The sequence below is a fragment of the Oncorhynchus mykiss genome, chromosome 25 (assembly GCF_057628025.1).
Source record: "Oncorhynchus mykiss isolate SJ-2025 chromosome 25, ASM5762802v1, whole genome shotgun sequence".
NCBI classification, from domain to species: Eukaryota; Metazoa; Chordata; class Actinopteri; order Salmoniformes; family Salmonidae; genus Oncorhynchus; species Oncorhynchus mykiss.
The window spans coordinates 67,221,833-67,247,500 of record NC_143046.1 but is presented as its reverse complement, the minus strand read 5'-3'; the positions used below and the strand labels follow the sequence as shown (position 1 = coordinate 67,247,500).

General features: G+C 43.4%; 1 protein-coding gene, 1 long non-coding RNA gene and 1 other non-coding gene across 4 annotated transcripts in view; all 3 read right to left on the bottom strand.

Moving 5' to 3' along the window:
- Positions 1–11,906, bottom strand: part of LOC110505582 (kinesin-like protein KIF26A) — a 99,198-nt gene extending 87,292 nt beyond the window's left edge. The window contains exons 1-2 of one of the 2 annotated variants that reach the window (XM_090220814.1): positions 11,696–11,906; positions 9,416–9,655 (exon numbers count right to left, since the gene is read on the bottom strand). In XM_090220814.1, the coding sequence (XP_090076940.1) occupies positions 9,416–9,655; positions 11,696–11,830 (375 nt within the window). In that variant the 5' untranslated portion in view covers positions 11,831–11,906. Of the gene's footprint in view, positions 1–9,415; positions 9,656–9,923; positions 10,178–11,695 lie in introns of those variants that run through there. The other variant, XM_036962476.2, reaches the window with a different exon arrangement.
- Positions 11,907–14,586: 2,680 nt separating this feature from the next.
- LOC110505584 (uncharacterized) lies at positions 14,587–15,735 on the bottom strand. The gene is made up of 2 exons (XR_002470836.3): positions 15,682–15,735; positions 14,587–14,935 (listed from the first exon to the last, which is right to left on the bottom strand). It is a non-coding gene; the product is annotated as an uncharacterized LOC110505584 (long non-coding RNA).
- An 8,069-nt stretch (positions 15,736–23,804) lies between these two features.
- LOC118944379 (U7 small nuclear RNA) lies at positions 23,805–23,858 on the bottom strand. Its single transcript, XR_005039605.2, has one exon. It is a non-coding gene; the product is annotated as a U7 small nuclear RNA (small nuclear RNA).
- Positions 23,859–25,668: the final 1,810 nt, after the last annotated feature.

Here is a 25,668-nt window from a genome sequence, read left to right as displayed (position 1 = left end):
TCCCGCTAGCCATGTTAGGCTGAGATAATGAATGGGCTGGATATGCCGAGAGATGAGTTCGGATTGATCTGCCATGTAGTATGCTTCTGTTTATAACATAAACTGCTCAGTATGTGTAGGTAATCCTTTCTAATGCAGCTTTTTATAAAGATATCAGGAAGAACTGTGATAATGTTGCTAATGCTCTCCACTCTCCACTTTCTGGAGGACCAAGTTTTGAAATCAGTGGAATTCCCGGTGGAAGCAAAGTATGATCGCTCAGGAGATGGAGGAAATTCAGGCATTTGTTTATGCGGAGGGCGTTCGAAAAGAGAATACACAAAGGCTGTTATATTGATCACCTGTCTCTGGATTACATCTTCAAACTACGAGCAACCATGGCATCTGTGAAATAGAGGGAAAAGCATTCATTCATGTATATGGGTAAGAGTGTCTCATTAGCTACATTTTCAGATATGATACATTTCTATTTCTGTCAGAAAGTAATTTTCATTGTAAGTTGAGGCATACTATTGGCTAGCTAGCTAACGTTAGCTGGCTGACTAGCTCACTAGCTAAAGTTACGTGTATGATTTTTGTAGTAATATTATTCGTATCTCAGAGCCATTTGTTTTGCTATTCATAGCCTAATGTTAGCTAGCTAGCTAATACTGAACCTAGTTGGTTAGCTTTAGCTGCCTGTAGATTCATGCAGGGTAGTAATGTTATGAGTTCATTGTTTAGCTAGCTACATGTCTAAACAAAAGACTCCACTTTGCAACTAACCAATTCACTGTACTGTTTACACATTCTGTATCCTGTGCATGTGACAAATAAACTTAGATTATATTTGATAGATTGTGTGTTTACCAAAGACAGTAATGTGAAGAACAGCATGACCTGAACCAAAGTAAAATCAGGATATAAAGTTAGGTCAACGAGACAGTGTCCAAGTTCTAAAATTCCCCTGTAGAATGCTTTGCTTTTAATCCGTCACACTCACAACAGCAAGACGTTTTCTGTAATTATCTTGTTGTGAGTTTGTTTTCCTGTAATAATGAATACAAATTGCTTCAAGTTAAGACGTTGCCAGCTATATGATATGGTTATTATTTGAACTGACTAGCCAGTTAACTAAACAAGCTAGAAACAAACCAAAACATTGTTAAAAAAGTTGCTTTAAGTTGCCTGGTTTGCTTGATTGCCGTATACTAAATACATTTTTAAAGGGATGGGTTTATTGGTGTTAAAATACACCAGTTGTGCTATTTTGGACCACCAGGCTGCTGATGTCATGCAGCCTGTCGTATTTGTGTCACTGGGGACATGTCCCCCCCACATTCCGAAATGCCCCCCCCCCCCAGTTTTATCATTGGAATGTGATACAAAATGAGGAAATGGTGTGCTTTAGGACCATGTGGACGCCTCCGAAAGGTCGGGTAGGCTGTTTGGAGTGTTATCCGACTGTATTTTTTTTAATATTGAATTTACAAAAATATATGTTCCCCCAGTTGCGCCCCTGACTAAAACATTCAAGGGTCATTTTTTTAAATTTGGGGTTACAAGCTTATCAACTTTCAAAGCAGAATTACTTTCCCATTGTTCCTCAACTGTAGTGTATGATATACCATTTTCTAGCTCTGAGTCGCTACTTTTATATAATGTAATAAACACAATTTCAAATTTTTCTACATAAGACCGAATAGAGGCGGTCGGTCATATTTATGCATCCCAGTCACACCTCTTTGTTCAGTCTGTTGTTGACTCATTGATATTTCTTCTCATGTCACATTGTTTTCATGCTCTGGGACAGACCACTGGACTGCCATCATATAACATATTGCCCAATAAAGCAGGAGTGCACATCAATTGTTTTACTTTGGTCTGGGGTATTTCCCCAAACAATCCTTAACCCAACAGGAGCCATCTCATTGAATTACATACAGAGTTGGGCATACTATTACGTATGATGTTGACCATTCAACCAAACTGACCTTGAGCAACACAAAAGTGAGATGTTTCTTCCAATACTGATCCTTCCTTTTATTGGGGGATTCCTCACTTCAATGAATTCTGTAAAATCATCTCTCAACCCTCTAGATAATTATAGAGGAGTAATGGGACCACTTCATAAACTGAACATTCTCTCTTCTCAAAGAGACAACAACAGGGGGAATGTTTGTCATTGCTGGTCTCCTTCATGTTAAAAAAAAAATTATACTCTTAGTACAAAACTCCAAACCGGTCACACTTGTAACGCAGTCAGTTTTGTAAACATCTCTCACAACACATGTTTATTGTTAAATGTAATGAGAACATTGGTTAAATCCCCAAAACACAACATAATGATCTCGTTTCAATTTAGTTGTTTTAACTACCAGTTAATCCAATAGCAGATAATGCAAGATACGTCCCTTTAGAAGTGATGAAAGTAACATGCTACAGTACTGTAAATTACAGTAGATTACACGGTTTTCACATTAGGCAATACACTTACATTACTCATCAAAATGGACAGAAAAGCTATATGGTAACAAACCAATTTAAAATCTATAGGTTTACCAAACGCCAAGTAATTAACCATTAAGCGCAGTTGGATTATGTGATGGTAAAATGTATTTAAATAAATTGAAAGAGAATCATGAAAAGTATTGTGAGTAATGCATTGTGAAAGGCAATTACCTTATATGAAAAGTATTTCTAGATAAAACACTGGTGAAAAAGTTACTGTGTGATTTTGTGTGTTGTACTTATTAGTCTATTGAAAATGTGCCTAAAGTTTAGAAAAAACATCCTTTTTGGTGATCTATTTTACCATATACTTTCAAAGGCTTGAGCGCTCTGAATCGTTTGAAGGTCATCATGTTGAATGATTATGGGAGAGCACAGGTGGAGCTTGCTTGTTTCACGGTAGGTATGACAACAATTCTAAGCTTTCACTAACATTAAAGACTAGAATTATGAAGCTAAACCCCCAGCACTAAGCTGCTCTCCCCTTCACCAGGTAAATGGGAGAACATCTGGACTGCCCCTTTTGCATCCAGTGCCAGCCAGCAGCAGTAGAGCCAGATGGTCTGAGCGGAGCACGTCTGTGTTTGTGGCTTGTCTAATCTTGTCCAGAGTCCGTCTGCTGTAGACTATCTCAGCACAGTGAGGAGTGCTGCCGAGAGGGGAGGAAAGGCAGCTATTCCAGTCCCTAAACAGATTCCTCTACCCTGCCCTGATGACCAGTGATGAGCATCAGCCTCCATGCTGTATGTATAAGCCTAGGTATGCCACACAGGCCAACCAACCAAAGTCCCCCTCGAAAGCTGTTTCCTGTGGCCCCGCCCTGAAGTGGACGGCCGTTTCCTCTTGTTGTTGCCAGACTGGAATAGAATCCGGAGGGGCACGGGGTGTAGGTGGGGGGGAGGGGGAGACCAACACATTATTGCTTTCTCTCAGCCACACGTTGTCCTGTTTACAGACACTTGTCTCTTAGACACCACAAATGTGGTCATATGTGCAGACAATCATCCAGCAGAAGAAACAATCAAATGGCACAGTCTGGGAATGATGTATTAATGAGGTGACCAGGTAATGAAAATAGCAAATCAAAAGGAGAACAAAAGAGGCACTGAGTGCAGAAGCAGAGTGTGATGAGATTGTCCTCTGCTCCAACTCTGTACTGTTGACTGAGCCACGCAGATACCGCAGGGCTTGGCTGTGATTGATGCCTGTGTTATCTCTGCTGGTTGACATCAGATTATTGCTCTGCAGTTTAATACTGCGCTCATGCCATAAAGCACAGCAGCACAGCCTAGCTGGCCTCACCAGAAAGGACATGGAGAAGGAGGCAGCCCACCTCACAGTGCACTCCTCTCCCCAGGCAAGGCTCTCTCTCAGCAGGTTCTGCAGGGTGGGACCTCACCCCTTCACCTCTACCCCCATCCCCGCCCAACCAATTACAACCAAACCATCCATAGCTCATATGATTGCTAGTGAACAAAATAATGTATGATCCTACTTTTTTTCTTCAATGTGGTCATACTCTGTATCTACCTTAGGTTTTATGACTTCCCACAATCCTCCCACAACCCCTTCCTTCCCCTGTCCTCATCAGTCTTGTCCACAACCCCCCTGCGGTGGACCTGGCAGCGTACACCTGTTCCAGCCCAGCCCGGCTACCTGAAACCCTATCCCACCCTATCCCACAGCAGAGGCTGGGAGAGCTGACAGACGGGTCAGAGGTCAATCAACAAAGGTAGAGGTAACCCCCCCAGGCAAGCCTGAGAAACAGCAGCTAGCCAGGTGGACAGGCTCACTCAGTCTGACCCCTCCATCTCTCTTTCACTCTCGCTCTCTCTCTCCCTATCTCTCTCTCCCTCACATGTACCCGCACATACATAAACACATTCATTTATGCAAAGTTCAATAGAAATGTGTTCCCTAAAGTTTGGACACTAATGATACCACTTCAGAAACTTAAATCTCTTGATTTGGATGCCTGGTGATCCCTGGCACTTACCCTGTCAACTCAACTCTGAATAGGCAGATGAGAAATTAACACGGTGATTGTGTAAGCTCTGAAACGTCACCTAGGGCTACAAAGGTGGTGATAAATACATACTGAAATGGTCCAGATGGGTTGTTGTTCATGGCAACCAAAAACTTTCTTGAAATATCCTCTACAAAACACTTACATAAGCCCATAGTGGGATTTAGGAAAGTGTACCTAGCCTGGACAGACAGGCACACGCACACACACACACACACACACACACACACACACACACACACACACACACACACACACACACACACACACACACACACACACACACACACACACACACACACACACACACTCTAAATACATAGTCAACTAACTAGGAGTACCTGTTCATCGTCCACTCTAACACATCAATAGAATTATTCATTATCAGCTTGTGAGGAAATAGCAAGCCTGTTCAGTCAGACTGCAAACACCAATAAGGCCAGCTCTCCACTGACCTCTACCTCCAACTGCTCGGATTAATCCAAGTCTTCAAGCCCATAAACCCCTGCAAGGCTTTCTCTGTTAGTCATTCTGTGTATCATGAAGTCCACTTAATTGCAGTTGATGAAGTCCACACTGTATTCATATTCCTAGGTGTTAGTATATAAGTAGCTATGTGGGGGTGTTGGTTATGGTGCTTGTTTCACTGACCTGTACCCCTTGGTTTAGTACTAACACAAGATCTACTTATCTCTTCCAGCCATCACAACAACTCTGCATAAACTCACACTGGCCCTGGAACTGGCTCTGACTGTACTATGAACAAAGACAAACACACAACAAATACTAATTCATAGACATACACAATGTAAGTGACAGGAATCTAAAAAAAACATTCCAACCTATGACTATATTGAATATATATATATATATATATATATATATATATATATATATATATATATATATATACAGTGCCTTGCGAAAGTATTCGGCCCCCTTGAACTTTGCGACCTTTTGCCACATTTCAGGCTTCAAACATAAAGATATAAAACTGTATTTTTTTGTGAAGAATCAACAACAAGTGGGACACAATCATGAAGTGGAACGACATATTGGATATTTCAAACTTTTTTAACAAATCAAAAACTGAAAAATTGGGCGTGCAAAATTACTCAGCCCCCTTAAGTTAATACTCTTACATCAAATGCAATGAGAATACAAACTCACCTGAAGGAAAACACGAAGGAAAGTTTGTAAGGGAAATTATTTCTTTGTACAGTGCATTTCATGAACTATAAACTTTGCTTCACAAGGAGCTTCAAGGATACATGCTTTGAAAGCAGAGTGACGATATACCAGCTTGTATACAGTACCTACAAACAATAGCCTGGCTGCATTTCTTTCACTGAGCCCTTTCTTTTCTTTCAAGGTTTGGGTGATAGTCAGAGATAGGGAGGGAGGATACTTATTTCAACCACCATATCAAGTAACTGTCAGCCTGTCTAGAATAGGACCAGTGGCTTTAGAAGCTGCTGCCTGGCCATGGCTGAGGAATTAAAGCCCCTGTGGGTCACAATACCGCCAGGCTTTAGGGCCTGTAGAAACCCAACAGACCATTGTTGTCACTGACAGCCCCCTCACCTTTTCATGAGACAGCTGACAGTGCAGACGAAAAAAACCGTCCTCCTCCCAATTCATCAAACGGCATGGCCAAAATATTGACTAACCCTTTCAGGGCAGAAACCCTCGGAAGGGGTGGATGAAGGGGGTATCGTTCATTAAATGCAGGTGGTTCTGAGCCAGGTGTACAGGTCTGGTCTTTCTATAGATATGTTGAATGTTGACAGATCCTCTGATTACAGCTGAGGGGTAATTAGTGCTTTGAACTTGAGGTTAGCCTTCACGTGATCATCTTCCCCCCTATTATACCTCACCTTGCCTTCATGTCCAGCCACCTGAAATACAGTGTGTAATTTCTGCTGCAGCCATCCGGAATGTCTGATGTTTACTATTCAAATTGTTTGTTGGTTTTTAGTTATATTAATCAAATGCTGTACATTAACCGGGTGAATGCCTTTGATTAAGGGAGAAAATCAAGTCTGCAGAACCTGTATCTCCATTTAATCAGCCTCTTCGGTATCTGTCCTTTAAGCTAAAACCATTCTACCAGGGCTTCTTTCAATGTGCTGCTGTCTAACAATGTCTGGTTAATGTGTGTCCAAGTCACTATATTTTACTGTAGAGCATTAAGTGAGGTGAAGTGGTTTGTGTGATGTCAGACAAAGCACATGCCAGCTATAAATATGAAAACAAAAGATGTGGGGGACACAGGAACTGCTCCTCTGTGAACGAGACAGGCACTTAATGGCAGAGAGCGTGGAAAAAGACTAATTGCTGCCACTGGCTGTTCAGGCTGCAGCAGACCATAAAGAAAATCATGTGTCACATTCATTGTTCTAATGCTGACCCTGCGTTTCCCTCGACAACACCTCACAGCAATGCAGCAACCGTCTCCCTCCCAGCCCAGCTGTAGTGTATGCTGGCTGCTGCTACTCTGAGCTCCTTCAGGTTGACACTGAGCCAGTGGCCCAGAGCATAGAGACACTAGGAAGAACAGAAGTTCTTCAAGTTCCTAACAACATTAGACTGATCTGAGAGGGTTCTTTGAAGGACAAACAGGATAACACGAAAGCCACCTCTGAGGCATTTCACTGTCTGTGCATTTCCCAGTAAACCCAGGCTTCAGCATAGTACACTCTTTCAAACCAAATTGTCTTCCTTGAATGTATCTGCTGGCTGCTACTGATACTGTACTCAAACAATAAGTCTTCTGGAACTGGAGGAGGGATTGTTTGGGGAGGCAGGCTGACTTCCTCATCACAAACAAATGGGACGGCAGGAGGATAGAGGGAAACCCTCACATAAACAGCTCCCTCTCTCACTTTCCCAGGGTAAACTCAGATGGCCCCCATCCACTATGACAGGTACAGCAGAACTCTGTAGCTCTGGTGCCAGGAGCACAAACATCCCACAACAGTCATCTTTCCACCACACATCACATGGCCCTCTTCCACCAAAGAAAATCTGTGAAAGCCATCCATCTACGACCACATCCAGCTAGACCTTCCAGGTGGGCAGCACAGGCCCAATGGGACAATGGAGCCCTTTCTCCTGCAGCTGGAGAAATCGATACTATGAGGGGAGCACTATAAGAGCACCCTGCCTTGGCTGTTTACCACCTTAGAATTAGGGCCCAATTTAGCCATCAACATGTGCATAATGGGAGAAGGAAGGGGCAGCCCCCATCCCACCCTTCAACCGCTCTACACCTGGAGAGGACCACACAGGTAACCGAGAGGGGAGGGTTCAGTTCTCATGGAGAAGGACTGGCAGGTGGGATAGTGTACATCTGTTGGGGGGGGGTTACCCGGATCTGATATGATTTAGACCACCCCCACAGAGGAACTCGACCACATACAGATGAACACTTGAGTGATGAAGTTAAATTCCTCCCAAAAGTTTTCCCCAATCGTTTATCTCATCTCCCTTTTCCCATAAGAAACGAGGTGCTGAGGGGGTTCAGAGGAGGCTGGAGGGCTTGTAATCCAAGCTAAGCATGAGACAGTCCCTCCAACACGACATCAAAGGAGTACAAACCCTGGGGCAAACTCACGCAGCAGTGACATCAACAAAAAGGGCCTAAATTTAACAGCGGTGGGAATTGTGGGGCGAGCCATACAGGAACACTTTCAATGCATTGCGAAGGTCAACTGGGATTTGACTTCCTCCTCAGACTCCGCCACTAGCAGCTTGCTTATTCCCCCCCCCCCTACTCTCCCCGACAGCAAAATAAAGACATAAGCATTGTTTAGCAAGACAATGGGCCACTTCCAGAGACCTTTCAGTCTCAGACGCTGAGTTTTCACATCCATAAACAGCGTGTGGCTGTGAGCAGCGGAATAAAATACTTCACAGGAAGACTGGGACATTATAATTAGTGTCATTACCCTTCAGCTTCTCATGACTCCAGCATTCACAGAGGAGAAGGACTTGATATGTATTACCTCTGCACCCAGCCAGAGGACAACCGCAGCTCTATAATAAGGTGTGTTTGTATGGGGAGTTATAGCCACAGCTACTACATGCTGGGAATACAGAGCTCACAAGGAGTTTCACAGCCATGTCTCACCCTGCCTTTGTGTACCCATCGTAATAGAGTCTAGACTATGGCATAAGCACGTGGGCAGTGGGCTCAAACCTATTAGCAACTAGCCTGTACCCCTGCACACTGACTCGGTAACGGTGCCACCTCTATATAGCCTCGTTATTCTTATTGTGTTACTTTTTATTATTACTTTTAATTTTAGTCTACTTGGTAAATATTTTCTTCTTGAACTGCACTGTTGGTTAAGGGCTTGTAAGTAAGCATTTCACTGTAAAGTCTACCCTTGTTGTATTCGGCGCATGTGGCAAATAAAGTTTGATTTGATTTGAGGTGCCCGTCAGTGATGAGGGCCACAGAGCAAAGCTGGGGAACGGGTCATGACCCTGACTTAGTCTTAATCACACTGTATGCCTTCACTGCTAGCTACACTGGGAGGAGGATGGCAAAAATAATTATTCTTAGCATGCCATCTGTGTGCCCCTCTATGACCTGCTGTATGGAACCCAGGCAGCCTGTCCCTGTTACGCCAGCAGAGCATGAGGTTAACAAACACATCTCCCATTACTACCTGCCTCATAATGAAAGAGCCACCTCACTGGAATCATTTCAAGTGAGTGGGGGAAGGAGGTTATTACCATGCCATTGCAATATTATCCTAAAATCAACCAACAACATTATCAACTATGTAACCTTGGTGTAACGTTTATGAAAAGTATTATTTTGCATTATTGGTACTTAAAAGGCAATCAGCACTTGAGACTCATATTAAAGTAAAAAATTGCTTCACAAACCTTTAGTGAACTTGGGTCTGTCAAGGCCAGCGCTTGCCTCTTCAGCTCTGTCACATTCATTTGACATTGTTGGCAAAAGCTTCCTTTCCCATCCCTTCTCTCCGACTCTGAGACGGTCACGGACCCTGCGCCCTCCGGGGGTGGTCGGCTGCTGCACCGCGCGTCCTTTGCCAAGTGAAGTAGTTTCCTGGGACTCAGATCAACAGGGAACGGCGACTCTCCGCTAGGACAACCTTCCACCTTCGCCATTAGAGAAAAGCAACTCGGTTAAAATAAATTCACAGGTAGGACAATACGCTGGCGAGACGCAGAAGTCCAGGTGTGGAAGTCTACTTGTCTGGAGTTGTTGGTTGACTGACAACCTGCATGAATGTCATAGGTAGACATGAGCACTACCAATTTGAAGAGGCAGGCTAAATGGGTTCCAAGACAAAAGGGTTGCGCTGCTGCGACAGGTTCTATTGAAAATCGGAACTGGTCATTTTAACTTTATGCATATAACACTTACAGTAAACATGCGGTTGTCAGGATCCAGTCCATGAGTTGCATTTCCCCAAAATGAGTTCATTCTCCCGGGTCTGGGTATCCCTAGTAGACGTGGTTCTCACATACACTCAATTATTAAGAATCATTTGTACAATGACTAGTAGTCGTAGTTGTAAATTGAAGTGTCACTTCTAAATCTGCCAGCGAGTAAAAACATATTATAGGCTAACCATGGTTGTGTCCTGCACTTGATCCGTACTATGACGGGACAATCCTAGAGAAGTGTTGGCACACACTCTTTTAAATGGGTGGGGAAAACTTTTGAAAAACTTTTTGGCGCATGATTGGACACCGCAATAGTAAATCACTTAAAATCATAACCGTAGGTGCATGGATCAGACAGGGTAATTCAACGTGTGAGTTGTATTAGGTTTATAGGTTATTAGGCTAGCTATTTATAAAGCTGAAATTGGCCATTGTATTGGCTTCTATTATCAATGCATTACACTAGTAAAATGACAAAGTTATTCATATAGCTTAATTTCGTAATATTATTTGAAATATAGTGATTTTTATTTTAGATTATTGTAATCAATGGTTTTATCCATTCTTGGTGTCAGTCACGCGAGCAGACACAGTTGCAGACATTGCTTCACTGACACGTCCCGTTCTTGCTACTTTGGCGCCATCCTCTGGTAAATAGAAAGATTGCAGGATGGTTTTCGCAAAATAAGGGGTACAAGTTAAATATTTAATTAACACACTTTAAATATTTGATGTTGATGATGTAAGCCTCGCACTTCGTTGTGAGAATCCTTTCTACCCTCACATGACCCAATTGCAGCCTTTTGTCTGTCTGTCTGTCTGTCTGTGTCGTCGACTGGGTTGAGTGGCTTTACGCTTGGCAGCGCAACTGGTTGCAAATTATAGGCGTCCTTATGGGGTTAACAGAATGAAGCCAATTTAATACTGCCAAACGTTTATTTTGTAATTACACATGCAGCATAACATAAGCTATTCACCACAAAAGGCAAATACAAAATTCTCTGAATAATTTATCATAGATAAGACAATTATGTTTTTATCTGAAGCTACGGCCATGGTTATCCCACAGACCACAGACACAATAGACAAATGAGCCGGAGTCACAATTCAAAAAATAGATAGCCTAATATTATTGATAGTTACACAGTCTTTAGGAGATCAGGAATCAGGATAGGCTATTCCATTTCTTCCCCACTTCAGTTTTGTGTGACTCTCATCGCATTTAGAAATGAATCATTCTATCATCAAATTAAATGTTGGACAGTGATAGGGAAATCAAGTCTGTCATTGTGGCCTTTACTGACACTTGCGTGCGCTTTGACTGATTACGAGTGTTAATTTTTGGTTATAACTGCTCAGCGCCTTTAACAGCGAATGAGCGCAGAGATTACAGTAGCCTTATTGTCTCTTAAAGCATTGAATGTTCGGGACCACAAAGCCCCATCCACCCTGCTACTCTATACTTAGTTCAAACTTTCAAAAATTATTTTAAAGAAGAGAAATCCAAGTCAGTGATCACGCTACGAAGTTGGCAACGTAGATAAGGCGCAGCTGACACTCGGAGGAGCTGTTCACGGTTCTGAAATGTACTGGAAATCCAGGTCTGTGGCTTTACTGGTCACCTTGTGTATCAACTTACTTACTTATTAACATTATATTTTTCAAGGTAGTTGGGCGAGTGGATTAGGCTACATTTGATGTTTGAGCAGCCTATGTTTCAGCTATTTGGTGTAGCGTGCACTCACTCACCTTTGCTTTTCTCCTTAGAAGATGACTGGTAAATCCAAATATGATATCGGAGTCCACGAAGAATGTACCCAGATCTATGAGACTGGGGTTGGGCTTGTCAGCTCCAGAGGAGCCCGAGGAGTTTGGTAAAGCCATGAGGGAAATGTGCGTAATATTCCACGCCCTGGGTTACCGAATTGACATCTATATTTGTATATTCGTTTCCATTTCAGGATATATTTTCATAGATCCCAAACAATTGCATGGTTTCAATCCAAAAGGTATTCCGGACATCCAACAATGACTCGGAGAGAGCTTACTGTCTCTCCATGACCGCTCCACTCAATGCCCAACAATTGCGGCGTGTGCGCAAAAATATATCTCCTGTGCATGGCCAGCAGTCCAGCAAGACAATAAACCGATACAATCCATCCGTAATCCAAACCTTTACAGGTAGAGTATTTGTTTTTTAACTCCTCACGCCTGGTCTTTCAGCTTGCAGGTCTCGGAACGCAATCACATGCGCCTAAGGAGGATCACCTTTTGCAGTCCCCCCCCCCCCCCCCCCCCCCCCCCCCTCTCTCTCTCCTGCTCTCTCGCTCGCTCACTCACTCACTCACCCAGTTGTGTAATTCATCCTTGCTGCGCTTCCTGCCGACTTGCTGGAGGCTCCAACATGTATTTATCAAAGCAAACACGCACTAGAGAACAGCGGAATCCAACAGCTTCCCAATGACCCGGTTTGAGATCTTTGGTGGAACTTGTGCCATGACCCATTTAACTTAGTTGGATCGTCTTGTTTTTTTTTTTTTTTTTTTAAATTTTTTATTAAACTATTTTGTAGAGAAAACTCTGCATTTGTCAGTGCACTGTACGTAGTCAGCTCTTGCGCTTATGTCTGTGTGTAGCTTAGTGGAGTTTGGGCTATTAATTACGAGGCTAATAGATGGCTTAGTGGAGTTTGGGCTATTAATTACGAGGCTAATAGATGGCTTAGTGGAGTTTGGGCTATTAATTACGAGGCTAATGGATGGCTTAGTGGAGTTTGGGCCATTAATTACGAGGCTAATGGATGGCTTAGTGGAGTTTGGGCTATTAATTACGAGGCTAATGGATGGCTTAGTGGAGTTTGGGCTATTAATTACGAGGCTAATGGATGGCTTAGTGGAGTTTGGGCTATTAATTACGAGGCTAATGGATGGCTTAGTGGAGTTTGGGCTATTAATTACGAGGCTAATGGATGGCTTAGTGGAGTTTGGGCTATTAATTACGAGGCTAATGGATGGCTTAGTGGAGTTTGGGCCATTAATTACGAGGCTAATGGATGGCTTAGTGGAGTTTGGGCTATTAATTACGAGGCTAATGGATGGCTTAGTGGAGTTTGGGCTATTAATTACGAGGCTAATAGATGGCTTAGTGGAGTTTGGGCTATTAATTACGAGGCTAATGGATGGCTTAGTGGAGTTTGGGCTATTAATTACGAGGCTAATAGATGGCTTAGTGGAGTTTGGGCTATTAATTACGAGGCTAATAGATGGCTTAGTGGAGTTTGGGCTATTAATTACGAGGCTAATGGATGGCTTAGTGGAGTTTGGGCTATTAATTACGAGGCTAATAGATGGCTTAGTGGAGTTTGGGCTATTAATTACGAGGCTAATGGATGGCTTAGTGGAGTTTGGGCTATTAATTACGAGGCTAATGGATGGCTTAGTGGAGTTTGGGCTATTAATTACGAGGCTAATAGATGGCTTAGTGGAGTTTGGGCTATTAATTACGAGGCTAATGGATGGCTTAGTGGAGTTTGGGCTATTAATTACGAGGCTAATTGATGGCTTAGTGGAGTTTGGGCTATTAATTACGAGGCTAATAGATGGCTTAGCTGCGCTCCACTTCCAGATACAATTGGGACTTTTAAAGACATATTAATGTCTTATTTTCAAAGCATTTTCAAATACAGAGCTGTTTGAGTTGCAATTTTAATAAAGTAGATAATATCTATTTTGTGTGCTTTGAAAGCTGAACAGGGATGTTCTTTTAATAAAAATATGATCTACTGTACACAGACCGAGGACTTCGTTTATAAGCAGACGGTCTTAACCGCCAAAATGAACTCATTGGTACCTGGCACCCTTTGAAAATGTCATCTCTTTAAAGCACTTAGAAAGTTTGGTGGGTGTGAATGTTTTCAAGTCTGATTTTAGATTACATTTCATTTCATCATTATGCGAGAGCAGAATACAATTTGATACACAATGCTGTGTGCTCATGGGTTTAATCAAAATGTAGGAATTGGGTAGGCTATATTATTCAACCTTTATTTATTTAGATTTGGGCCATTTAAATAAAAAACATATTTAAAAGCTAGATTAACCTGAGGGATATCAAGGTGGCTTAAATTCTGGTTGGTTTATTACTGTTGTGGGGATACCCATAATAACCTCTATATGTGACCCTTTCTAAGGCCCAGTTATGTCCTTTGCCTACCCACAACAAACAGACACTCACTCAAACACACTATTACGCACGGACACAACCACAGCTCATTCTTTTTTGAACGGATTCACTGGATTTCCAGGAGACCGATAATTGGCCTATTCTCTGTAGTAAAGATGATTTACCATGTCCGACCGAAACTCAGTTCCCACCTGGAGGAGGTTCGGGTCACCCAGACCGCTGATGAACTTCCGGATCGCATCCCGTGGAACTACTACCCCTACATCTGCTGCCTTTGCGCATGTAGGAACATCGCTATGGGCATCTCATTATACTGCTCAATATCTTACCCAACTTGCAAACCTTCGCAGTGCACGGGGCTTCATGAGAACCGTTTAGCAAATAACCGTAATGTTGTTGGCACACTGCTGAGATCAGAGGAAATAAAGCGGCGTCTGGGATGGAGACTGGAGAGAATAATCTGTGGATGGCTCTTTAATAAATTATTCATACGTCAATACAACAAAGCAAATGTTATTCCCTTAGAACTATCAAGATCATCATCATTATTCCTAGCGGTGTAAGATTTTATTCTCTTATATTTGTCCATCAATAAATTAAAAACAGTTATTGAAAACAAAACAACAACAAAAAATACATTTTGTTGTATTCATTGTACTCTCCCTCTGACACAAAATATATATTTATCCACCGGGAACAAAAATGTAAAACTGTCTGGAATCCAATTGGCCCTTTCCTTCAGCACCTCGGACAGCGACCATGCCCAATGCGCTGTTTGGACTTCAGGAACAGTCGGACAACACGAGGCTATATTGACATTATAACACAAGGTGGCACACGAGAGATAGAGAGAGAGAGAGAGAGAGAGAGAGAGAGAGAGAGAGAGAGAGAGAGAGAGAGAGAGAGGAGACGGAGAGAGAGCAGGGTTGGGGGAGAGAGATATAGAGAGCGAGAAATGCTTACAAATCAAACAAGGTTAGGGTGAACATTAGTGTAAACATGTAGGTCAATCTTGTAAAAATAAAACAATGAATGTAACCAACTGCTTTCAGATGTCAAAAATTGTCTTGACATCTTATATTAGACTATGCTAAAGACATGACATGAAATGAGTCTAATCCACACAATTGAATTAAGAATCTCATCACTTTACTATAGCATATCAGCCTAAACTACTCAATGATTCAAGATCTTCAAAGCAGTGCAGGTTACTCCATGTATTTCCTTGGAAGTATTTGTCCGCCTGATCAAGTGGTCCTAAACATTTCACAATTTTGGCAAAGAACTGTTGAACTGTTAAGAACCACTCCACCGGAGAGACCAAACCACGAGTCATCACTTCTTCAGGTGACCACGCCAGTCCAAAACTGGCATAAAGAGCAGTGTCTGCAACCATCGCTGTCTGCCCACGTCACACCAGCAGAAACAGTAGCCGACTTCATATTTTACAGCAGTTTGAAATACTTTTCTTGTCGCCTGAACTGACAAAGTTCATTCATAGGCCTACTATAGTAAGCTAAATACTAGGCATACGTTTTCAAAGGTTATCTCACCGTGAGTGGCGGTTTCATCTGAGCAGTCCATGCCTATGCTGTGTCTGTGTGGCTTTGGTGAGCCGCGGCTCTTTATATATAGTGTTTTGGGGTAGGTTCATACAAGCCTTTCATTCAGCGAGGAATGAAGGCCAGGCAGGTCTGACCGGCTGAGCTGGGTTCCACCAGCAACTTGTGTTGCCTGACAGACAGCCGCCTTCATGACGAAGCCAAGCCAAGTGTAGTCACTAATACTCTCTGCACATTGCTTTAAGCTTTTTATCTAAAGTATCAAATCTGTACCAAACAATGAATAATAGTCCTTGCTAAATATTGATCAGATTTGATACCACACAAGTATAGCCTACATTAGGCTACATAGGCTAATGACTTAAATATACTGTTATAGAATGAGAAATACTGCACGGATTCCATTTAACATTGTTCTATAGCCAAACAATAGGCAGCATACTTTTGGGTGTCCTGGGTTGCTTAACTTTGAGGTACTATGGAACAGTGGAGTAGTCTTGAATTATGATTCTTTATCCATTCATAGAGTATATTATCGTCACCCACACAGACACATACAGTATTCTCCCCCATGCTGTTCCACCAGGGGGAATGGTTTTATAATTTACGTGAGTACTGCGCAGCCCCAACCCCTTATTATTTACATTGATCTCCTTGGGAGAATGCAGGGAGGGATTTCAGGTAGCTAATGCAAATGATCCCCAACAACAGAATTCAAATACTTCAATACTTCATATGGAAAGCATTACCACAGGAAAATAAACTCGAGGAAGCAGGCAACCGGCCCTGAAAACTTGTCTTCTGGCATATTTCAGAAAGATGTTTGTGTCAGGCATGTGTATGAGACTTCCTCTGAGAATGCATTGTGAGAGAGCCTGACTTCCCCCATGATTCATTCACAATGACAATACAGATTCCAATGCTGGCTACAATAGTATTTCATTGAAGTGCATGTGCTGTAACGGAACTGCATTATATTCAACATCTCTCCTGGCAACTTCTCAACCTCTCCTCTCTTACAGCAGTAAACCACTGCTCACAGAAACTAGAAACCACTGGTGACTAAGACTAAGACTAAAATTGTCATTTATATCGTAACACATTGAATATATATTTGAAATATATTGTACATGGACCAATGCATTGAATTAAACTTAACAACAGCATGTGAGATTTCCAGTGATTCTCTCTGAATTAATGAAGGCAGCTGACAATCCTGAGCTGATTAACATGTGACAGTGGGGGAAAACAGAACATAGAAACGTCCTGTTGTCCAAAAACCTGCATGCTTCAGTTACATCATACATGTATTCCTTTAATCACAGAACAGTATAAAGTTATATGATACCTTTTCTACTAGTTACACAATAGTACAGATATATGCATGACAACAACCATGGACGTGGACTGACACATACAAATTATAATGTTATTCACATTTAGTTAACCCTTGTTTGGTCTTCATGTTTTTGTTATTCACCAATGTTCGCGGGTCTGATGGGCCCACAACATTATTGGGTTTTTAAAACAATACGACCATAATTTATGTAAAAATACTTAATACTTAGATGTTGACTTATATCAATTACAAGAAAAATAGACAGCATACATGGTTCATATTTGCCATTTACCCCTGCTAGATCACATTTATCAATTAAAGCGCTATTCATTTTTGTAAAATAAAATGTAGTTAAAAAATCATTTATAATCAAGTTAAGGGTAGAATAAATCATGTTTATCTTGAACAAATATATATTAAACAAGGTTTTCATCTCTATTGATGGTTATTGCTTTGAACTGAACAAATTGGAAGGACACATTTTACATACAGTATTTTACGGGAATGATAAATGAGCCCCATTGAACACAAATTAAGGCCAGTCTACACACCACATGAGGGACAGAGTTTTACTGCGTGTGTTTGTTGCAAATGTATTTCTTGCACTTGATGCATGTGTACTGTGTCTTCCGGTCCTTCTTGGGTCCACACACATCGCATCACTTCTTCTTGTTGCTACCGGCTGTAATCTAGAATGATGAAAACACTTAGTTCAGGAATTTTTCTAACATCTCACTCACATATATAGTTACAGCAGACCAAGGCAGGTGAGTCAGACACACACACATGCAACATCACTCACACTTACTTCCAGTATTTGAGCACCAGCATCCTCCTCCTGAATCCTCCTCACGATGGCTGCAGAAGCTGGGGTCCTTGGGATATGTTGCCTCCTCTGGATTTGAGGTCTTACCAATACCATGCCCAGCTCCTCGAGAAAGAGCTGTCTCCTCTGGAGCATACCTCTGTTCCAATCTGGGTTTAACACCATCCAGATGACAAACGCGTTGTACTCCGAGATGTCCAATATGTTGAAAAATATCACAAGTGGCCAGCGTAGGATTCTTCTTTTGCAGCTGTAGCCAGTCACCAGCTTGTCTAAATTGTCCACCCCTCATTTTGTGGCATTATAATCCATTATGATTTCTGGTTTTTGATGTTCCTGGCCACAGATTCTCCCATCCCTATGCAGCGTACTCATGAGTACCACATATTTGTCTTTCTTCGTTACGTAGGACACTAGGGACGTGTCGGCGGTGAACACAAACTTAAGAGGAATTGATAGGCCTATTCCATGTATTCAACAGCTGAGGTGGGAGCTCTGGCTTGTTTTTTCGTACTGTTAATACCATCGTCAGCTTGCTCTTGAGGAGCTTCTGTCCCAGCTTGTGCGAAGTAAAAAAGTTATCGCGTGTGATGTTGTGGCCATGGAGGCCATGTCACGTCCAGGACAACCCGCATCCCTTGGATATTCTCAGGGGCTCCTCCATCTGGCTCCCCCATATACACTTGCAAGTTCCACACATATGATGAAGCAGCATCACAGGCAGCCCAGATCCTGATTCCATATTTTGCAAGTTTAGACGGTATGTACTGCCTGAAGGGGCAGCGGCCCCTAAATGGCATTAACAACTGTAACATTGGGCCCAGGGTTGTAAAACAGGGGAAGGCGGTCCAACCACTTGTCGCACACTGTCCTGATTGCAGCTAGCTTGTCTTTCTGCCGCCGAGCTGGTCTGGTGTCTCGGTTATCGAAGCAGATAATCCTGGAAATAATGTGGAAGTTTTCCAGAGACATTGTTGCACGGAAAAGTTATTTGCCAGTTTCGGCATCCCACAGGGATTCTGTGGATTCCCAATTGAATCTGAAAACACCAGCAAGGATAAGAACCCCAAAGTATGCATGTAAATTAGTTTGGTCCATCTCCTTCCATCTCTCTCCAAAACACACATTCCCTCCAATTGAGTGCAGTCTAGAATTATTTTCTGGATGGTGTCTGGGATGAACCGTTCAAAAGAAGACTTTATGTCCTGAACATGAGTAACTGCCATCCACGTCGGCCCTGGTTGCATCCTTATCACATTGGCAGCCAGGCGGGGAGGCCAATTCCTTGGGCAGGAAGACCATTCAATTCCACAATTTTTTTACATCCCCATTTCTTCTCCTGCAGGCTGCTGATGAGCTGGTTGCTGACGGGCTGGTCCTGGGGCTGGCTGCTGATGAGCTGGTTGCTGACGGGCTGGTCCTGGGGCTGGCTGCTGATGAGCTGGTTGCTGACGGGCTGGTCCTGGGGTTGACTGCTGATGAGCTGGTTGCTGACGGGCTGGTCCTGGGGCTGGCTGCTGATGAGCTGGTTGCTGACGGGCTGGTCCTGGGGTTGACTGCTGATGAGCTGGTTGCTGACGGGCTGGTCCTGGGGCTGGCTGCTGATGAGCTGGTTGCTGACGGGCTGGTCCTGGGGCTGGCTGCTGATGAGCTGGTTGCTGACGGGCTGGTCCTGGGGCTGGCTGCTGATGAGCTGGTTGCTGACGGGCTGGTCCTGGGGCTGGCTGCTGATGAGCTGGTTGCTGACGGGCTGGTCCTGGGGCTGGCTGCTAATGAGCTGGTTGCTGACGGGCTGGTCCTGGGGCTGGCTGCTGATGAGCTGGTTGCTGACGGGCTGGTCCTTGGGCTGGCTGCTGATGAGCTGGTTACTGACGGGCTGGCCCTGGGGCTGGCTGCTGATGAGCTGGTTACTGACGGGCTGGTCCTGGGGCTGGCTGCTGATGAGCTGGTTGCTGACGGGCTGGTCCTTGGGCTGGCTGCTGATGAGCTGGTTACTGACGGGCTGGCCCTGGGGCTGGCTGCTGATGAGCTGGTTACTGACGGGCTGGTGTGGTGGTTAATTTATTTACTATCAAATGAGGAGAGAGAAACGTATCACACAAGTCAGAGTTATACTTAAACTACATCTTTATTCACTTATTAAGAAGGGATCAGGTCAACACAACACACACAAAAAAGTGAATTGATTGAGTGCTCTACGATAATGATGGCTGGTTGACAAATCACCCCCAGATGATTTGTTGAGAGTCCCGAGACAAAAGTACAAAGGTCTTTTATAGCCAAGATACACCCCCTTCGACCTACATGATGAACAACAGATGTATAGAATGGGTCACAAGGTTAAGATTTGTATGAAAGATACTTATAATTCACAGCAGAGAGTATCTCATTATGTAGAGACCAGGGTCTGGCTCTGGAGTCGTCTCTCCCTGGTACCTTATAGAACAGAAACATTAACTCATGTTCTGGAATGCGGTATCCCCAAAGACATCGTATATCGCCTGTCAGTGTTATCTCCCAGAGGCCCATCCTCAGTAGAACACACACAGATGAGCATTCTAACAACCCCTTATTCTGTTGCATAAAACAACCATTTGATGCAATAAAAGTATCATAACAATCTTGTAGTTTCCACCATACTGGTCCTGGGGCTGGCTGAGGGTCAATCTCATCCTCTTCTTCCAACTCACTGTCGTGTCTCTGTCAATTCGGAGTCTGATGCTCATATTTGGAAAATTGTTAATCTTCCAAAGTGGAAGACGCTCCTTCCACACTAGCTTCCCTCTCTGCAAAAATGATTTCCAAAGCCTTATGAGCAGAGATGATTTTTGCCATATTAAATGATTGTGGTAAGGAGCCACACATGGGAAAATACAGACCTTTTTACAATGTATCGAAATAATGGATTGTAAAAACATTGTACAGATTCCCGCAAGTTATTGTGTAGTTTCACACACTACAAAGGGTAAAGAGTGTGTGAAAAGCGGGAGACAGGCAGGCAGACAGACAGGTTCTTGGTACTATGTTGAAACAACAGGGGAGGAGGAAGACAGAGTGAAGGCACACCTACACACACACACACACACACACACAATTTTCCACACTTTTATTGTGTTTTGGGGGGTCAACAGCTGGTTTGAAATCCAGCTATAACCTTCCTCTCAGCCTGGGCTGTCAGAGAGAAGAAACAAGTAAGCAGGAGGCAACAAAAACAGAAGAGGAAGTACAAAACTATGGAAGACGATGTGGGTTGGAATTTCACATTGATGGAATTTTGAGTAACTGTATGTCTCTGCAAGTTGCTTTAGATAAAAGCATCTGCTGAATGACATTTTTATCGACTACAGAGGGAGCTGGGTTTATATGCTAGGAGAGCTGTGTGTTAGCAGGATAGAGGAACGAATTGCACTGTTTTACAAACAGGAAACACCTCAGTTATCTGTACTTTCAGAAGGAGGTAGAGCTAAAAATATGGACTGCATGAATGATACATAATTGGGAAAATAAACATCTAGGCAAATTTCACAATGATTTCAGCTTAGAATAAATGGCAATAAATGTGCTTTATGAAGTGCTTAGTATAAGGTACAGCATTGTACTCTGTGCTTCCAATGAACACTGATTATACTCTAATAATACAAACAGAGTGAATTGCTTCCACATACAACATAGTATACGGTGGTACATACACATAGATATAGTGCTGCCCGTTCTAGGCACAGTGTATCAATATTACTTGACATGTTGTTGTTCTACCAGTAGTTTTACAGCGTACAGTTCTCTAACTGTACTTGGGATGGACGCAAATATATAAATGGCTTGAATGAATCTCTATATAAAATTGTCCATTGTATGAGTGAAATGGAAAGTCAGAGAGAGAGTCATGGGGATGGATGTCTTTGTCTTCAGGGTCATTTTGGACAGGCTGAGAACTCGATGTACTCTTCATTCTGAAACACAGAAGGAGAAAGAGTTCAAAGTTGAATCTGGAGCAGTGCTGTTCAATACAAAGACCAGCTGCGATAACGTCAAAGGAATGCTGGTTTTGCAATCTCTGCTACTAATCCACATACTGCATACAGGAAATGTTTGCAGGCACCAGGCTGTCATCACACCAGACATCACAGACATTTACAAAAGCCAGGCAGACTACCACAGCATGGTTTTGTGTCACAGTCTAATCGAACTCACCCAGGCAGCCATTTTGCAAAAACACCTGTTCAAGCCAGGCTACAATGAGTGATACTCATGTAGATCACACAGCGATGCAACACATCACCATATATTGAAATGAGAGACACAGGTGAGTCACAGCACAGAGTGAGGCATGACCACCAAGCAGAGGAGAATCCAAAGCACTAGCTGTGGCTATTCCAGTGTTACCTCAGCATTAGCTCATAATCAACATGGGGAAAACACAAAATCACCTCATAATTTTCATCAAACAGAGGCTCTAAGTAAGCAAAAAAACACATAATTGGAACACATGGTGAAGTTTAATGAAACTACGTCCCTATTCTGTAGCCTACATGGTTTTACTTTAAATATAGCCCATATTGAATCTAATATACGGAGCCATCGGAAAGTGCTCAGACCCCTTGACGTTTTCCACATTTTGTTAGGTTACAGCCTTACTCCTCATCAATCTATACGCAATACCCCATAACAACAAAGCAAAAAACGTTTGAAATGCTTGCTAAAATATACAAAAATGAAAAAATGAAATATCACATTTACATAAGTATTCAGACCCTTTACTCAGTACTTTGTTGAAGCACCTTTGACAGCAATTACAGCCTTGAATCTTCTTGGGTATGACGCTACAAGCTTGGCACACCTGTATTTGGGGAGTTTCTCTCATTATTCTCTGCAGGTCCTCTTAAGCTCTGTCAGGTTGGATGGGGAGCGTCACTGCACAGCTATTTTCAGGTCTCTCCAGAGATGTTTCATGGTGTTCAAGTCTGGTCTTTGGCTGGGCCACTCAAGGACATTCAGAGACTTGTCCCGATGCCACTCCTGCGTTGTCTTGGCTGTGTGCTTAGGGTCATTGTCCTGTTGGAACGTGAACCCCTCACCCCAGTCTGAGGTCCTGAGCGTTCTGGAGCAGGTTTTCATCAAGGATCTCTCTGTACTTTGCTCCGTTCAGCTTTGCCTTGTTCCTGAATAGTCTCCCAGTCCCTGAAAAACATGCTGCCACCACCATGCTTCACTGTAGGGATGGTGTCAGATTTCAACCTGACAGAGCCTGAGAGGATCTGCAGAGAATAATGGGAAACTCCCGAAATACAGGTGTGCCAAGCTTGAAGCTTCATACCCAAGAAGACGCGAGGCTGTAATCGCTGCCAAAGGTGCTTCAACAACGTACTTAGTAAAGGGTCTGAATACTTATGTAAATGTCATATTTCCGTTTTTAAAACTGTTTTTGCTTTGTCATGTTAGGGTCATGTCATTTTAAGGTATTGTGTGTAAAAAATATATGTTTTTAATCAATTTTAGAATAAGGCTGTAACGTAACAAAATGTGGGAAACATCAAGAGGTCTGAATACTTTCTGAATGCACTATCCATGTTACATAACTAGTCTGGTTTACCTTTACCTAACATCCTTTACTATCCATGTTACATAACTAGTCTGGTTTACCTTTACCATACACATCCTTTACTATCCATGTTACATAACTGTTCTGGCATAACCTCATGAAAAACTACTATAGTATAAACATTATAGTATTCACTGTAGTGTTTTTGCAGGCTAAAGTCAGCAAAAACACTAGTATTTACAGTTCAATATAGAATAAATACTAGTAAAAAAATGTATTTTTGCGGACTGTAGTATACTGTAGTATTTGCTGTAGTGTTTAGGCAGACTATAGTATTTACTGTAGTGTTCTGCAGACTTGCAGACATTACTATTATAGTGTTTTTATTTTATCATCTTAAACATTGAAGTGTGGGCTTTCTCCTTGAGAAAACCTACTAGAGAAATTATAAAAAAATAACATTTTCATTAACCTGTAAGTAAGTAGGACTGGGATCTGAACAGATAGAAAGAGCAGAATTTCTGAACCGTTAACCCTAAACCCACTCCAATTCACATACCGCCCTAACAGATGACACAATCTCAATTGCACTTCACACTACCCTCTCCCACCTGGACAAGAGGGGATATAACTATGTGAGAATGCTATTCATAGACTACAGCTCAGCGTTCAACACCATAGTCCCCTTCAAGTTCATCACAAAGCTAGGGACCTTGCTGTCTCTGCCTGGCCGGTTCCCCTCTCTCCACTGGGATTCTCTGCCTCTGACCCTATTACAGGGGCTGAGTCACTGGCTTACTGGTGCTCTTCCATGCTGTCCCTAGGAGGGGTGCGTCACTTGAGTGGGTTAAGTCACTGATGTGATCTTCCTGTCCGGGTTGGCGCCCCCTCGGGTTTGTGCCGTGGGGGAGATCTTCATGGGCTATACTCAGCCTTGTCTCAGGATAGTAAGTTGGTGGTTTGCGGATATCCCTCTAGTGGTGTGGGGGCTGTGCTTTGGCAAAGTGGGGGGGGGGGGGGGGGATTGTATACTGCCTGATCGGTCCTGTCCGGGGGCATCATTGGACGTGGCCACAGTGTCTCCCGATCGCTCCTGTCTAAGCCTCCAGTATCTATGCAGCAATAGTTTGTGTCGGGGGGTAGTGTCAGTCTTTTATCTGGTGTAATTCTCTTGTCTTAGCCAGTGTCCTGTGTGAATTTAAGTATACTCCCTCTAATTCTCTCTCTCTCCCTCTCCCTCCTCTCCCAGAGTACCTGAGCCCTGGAACATTGCCTCAGGACTACCTGGCCTGATGACTCCTTGCTGTCCCCAGTCCATCTGGTCGTACTGCTGAACCAGTTTCAACTGTTCTGCCTGCGGCTATGGAACCCTGACCTGTTCACCAGACATGCTACCTTGTCCCAGACCTGCTGTTTTTGACTCTCTCACTCTACCGTACCTGCGTCTCAAACCCTGAATGCTCGGTTATGAAAGCCAACTGACATTTACTCCTGGGGTGCTGACCTGTTGCACCCTCTACAACCACTGTGATTATTATTATTTGACCCTGCTGGTCATCTATGAACGTTTGAACATCTTGGCCAATAACTGTTATAATCTCCACCCGGCACAGCCAGAAGAGGACTGGCCACCCCTAAGAGCCTGGTGCCTCTAGGTTTCTTCCTAGGTTCCTTCCTTTCTAGGGAGTTTTTCCCAGCCAGAGTGCTTCTACACCTGCATTGCTTGCTGTTTGGGGTTTTAGGCTGTGTTTCTGTACAGCACTTTGTGACATCTGCTGATGTAAAAAGGGCTTTATAAATACATTTGATTGATTTGATTGACTGAACCCCTCCTTCTGTAACTGGATCCTGGCCTGCCCCAGGTGGTAGGCAAATACACCTCCGCCACACTGACCCTCAACACGGGGGCCCCTCAGGGGTGTGTGATTAGTGCGTGGCTATGCATGACTCCAACATCATCATCAAGTTTGCTGACAACATGACGGTGGTAGGTGCGGCCCAAGGTGCGGACTCCCAGCCACACACCTAAACCCATAGGGGAGGGTCCGGGTGGGCGTCTGTCCACGGTGGCGGCTCCGGCGCGGGACGTGGACCCCACTCCAACAAAGTCTCAGTCCGCCTGCATCGCGTCCTTAGATTGGCGACCCTCGCCGCCGACCTTGGCCTAGTAACCCTTACCAAGGGCCCCACTGGACTGAGGGGCAGCTCGGGACTGAGGTAGTTCGGGACTGAGGGGTAGCTCGGGACTGAGGAGTAGCTCGGGACTGAGGGGTA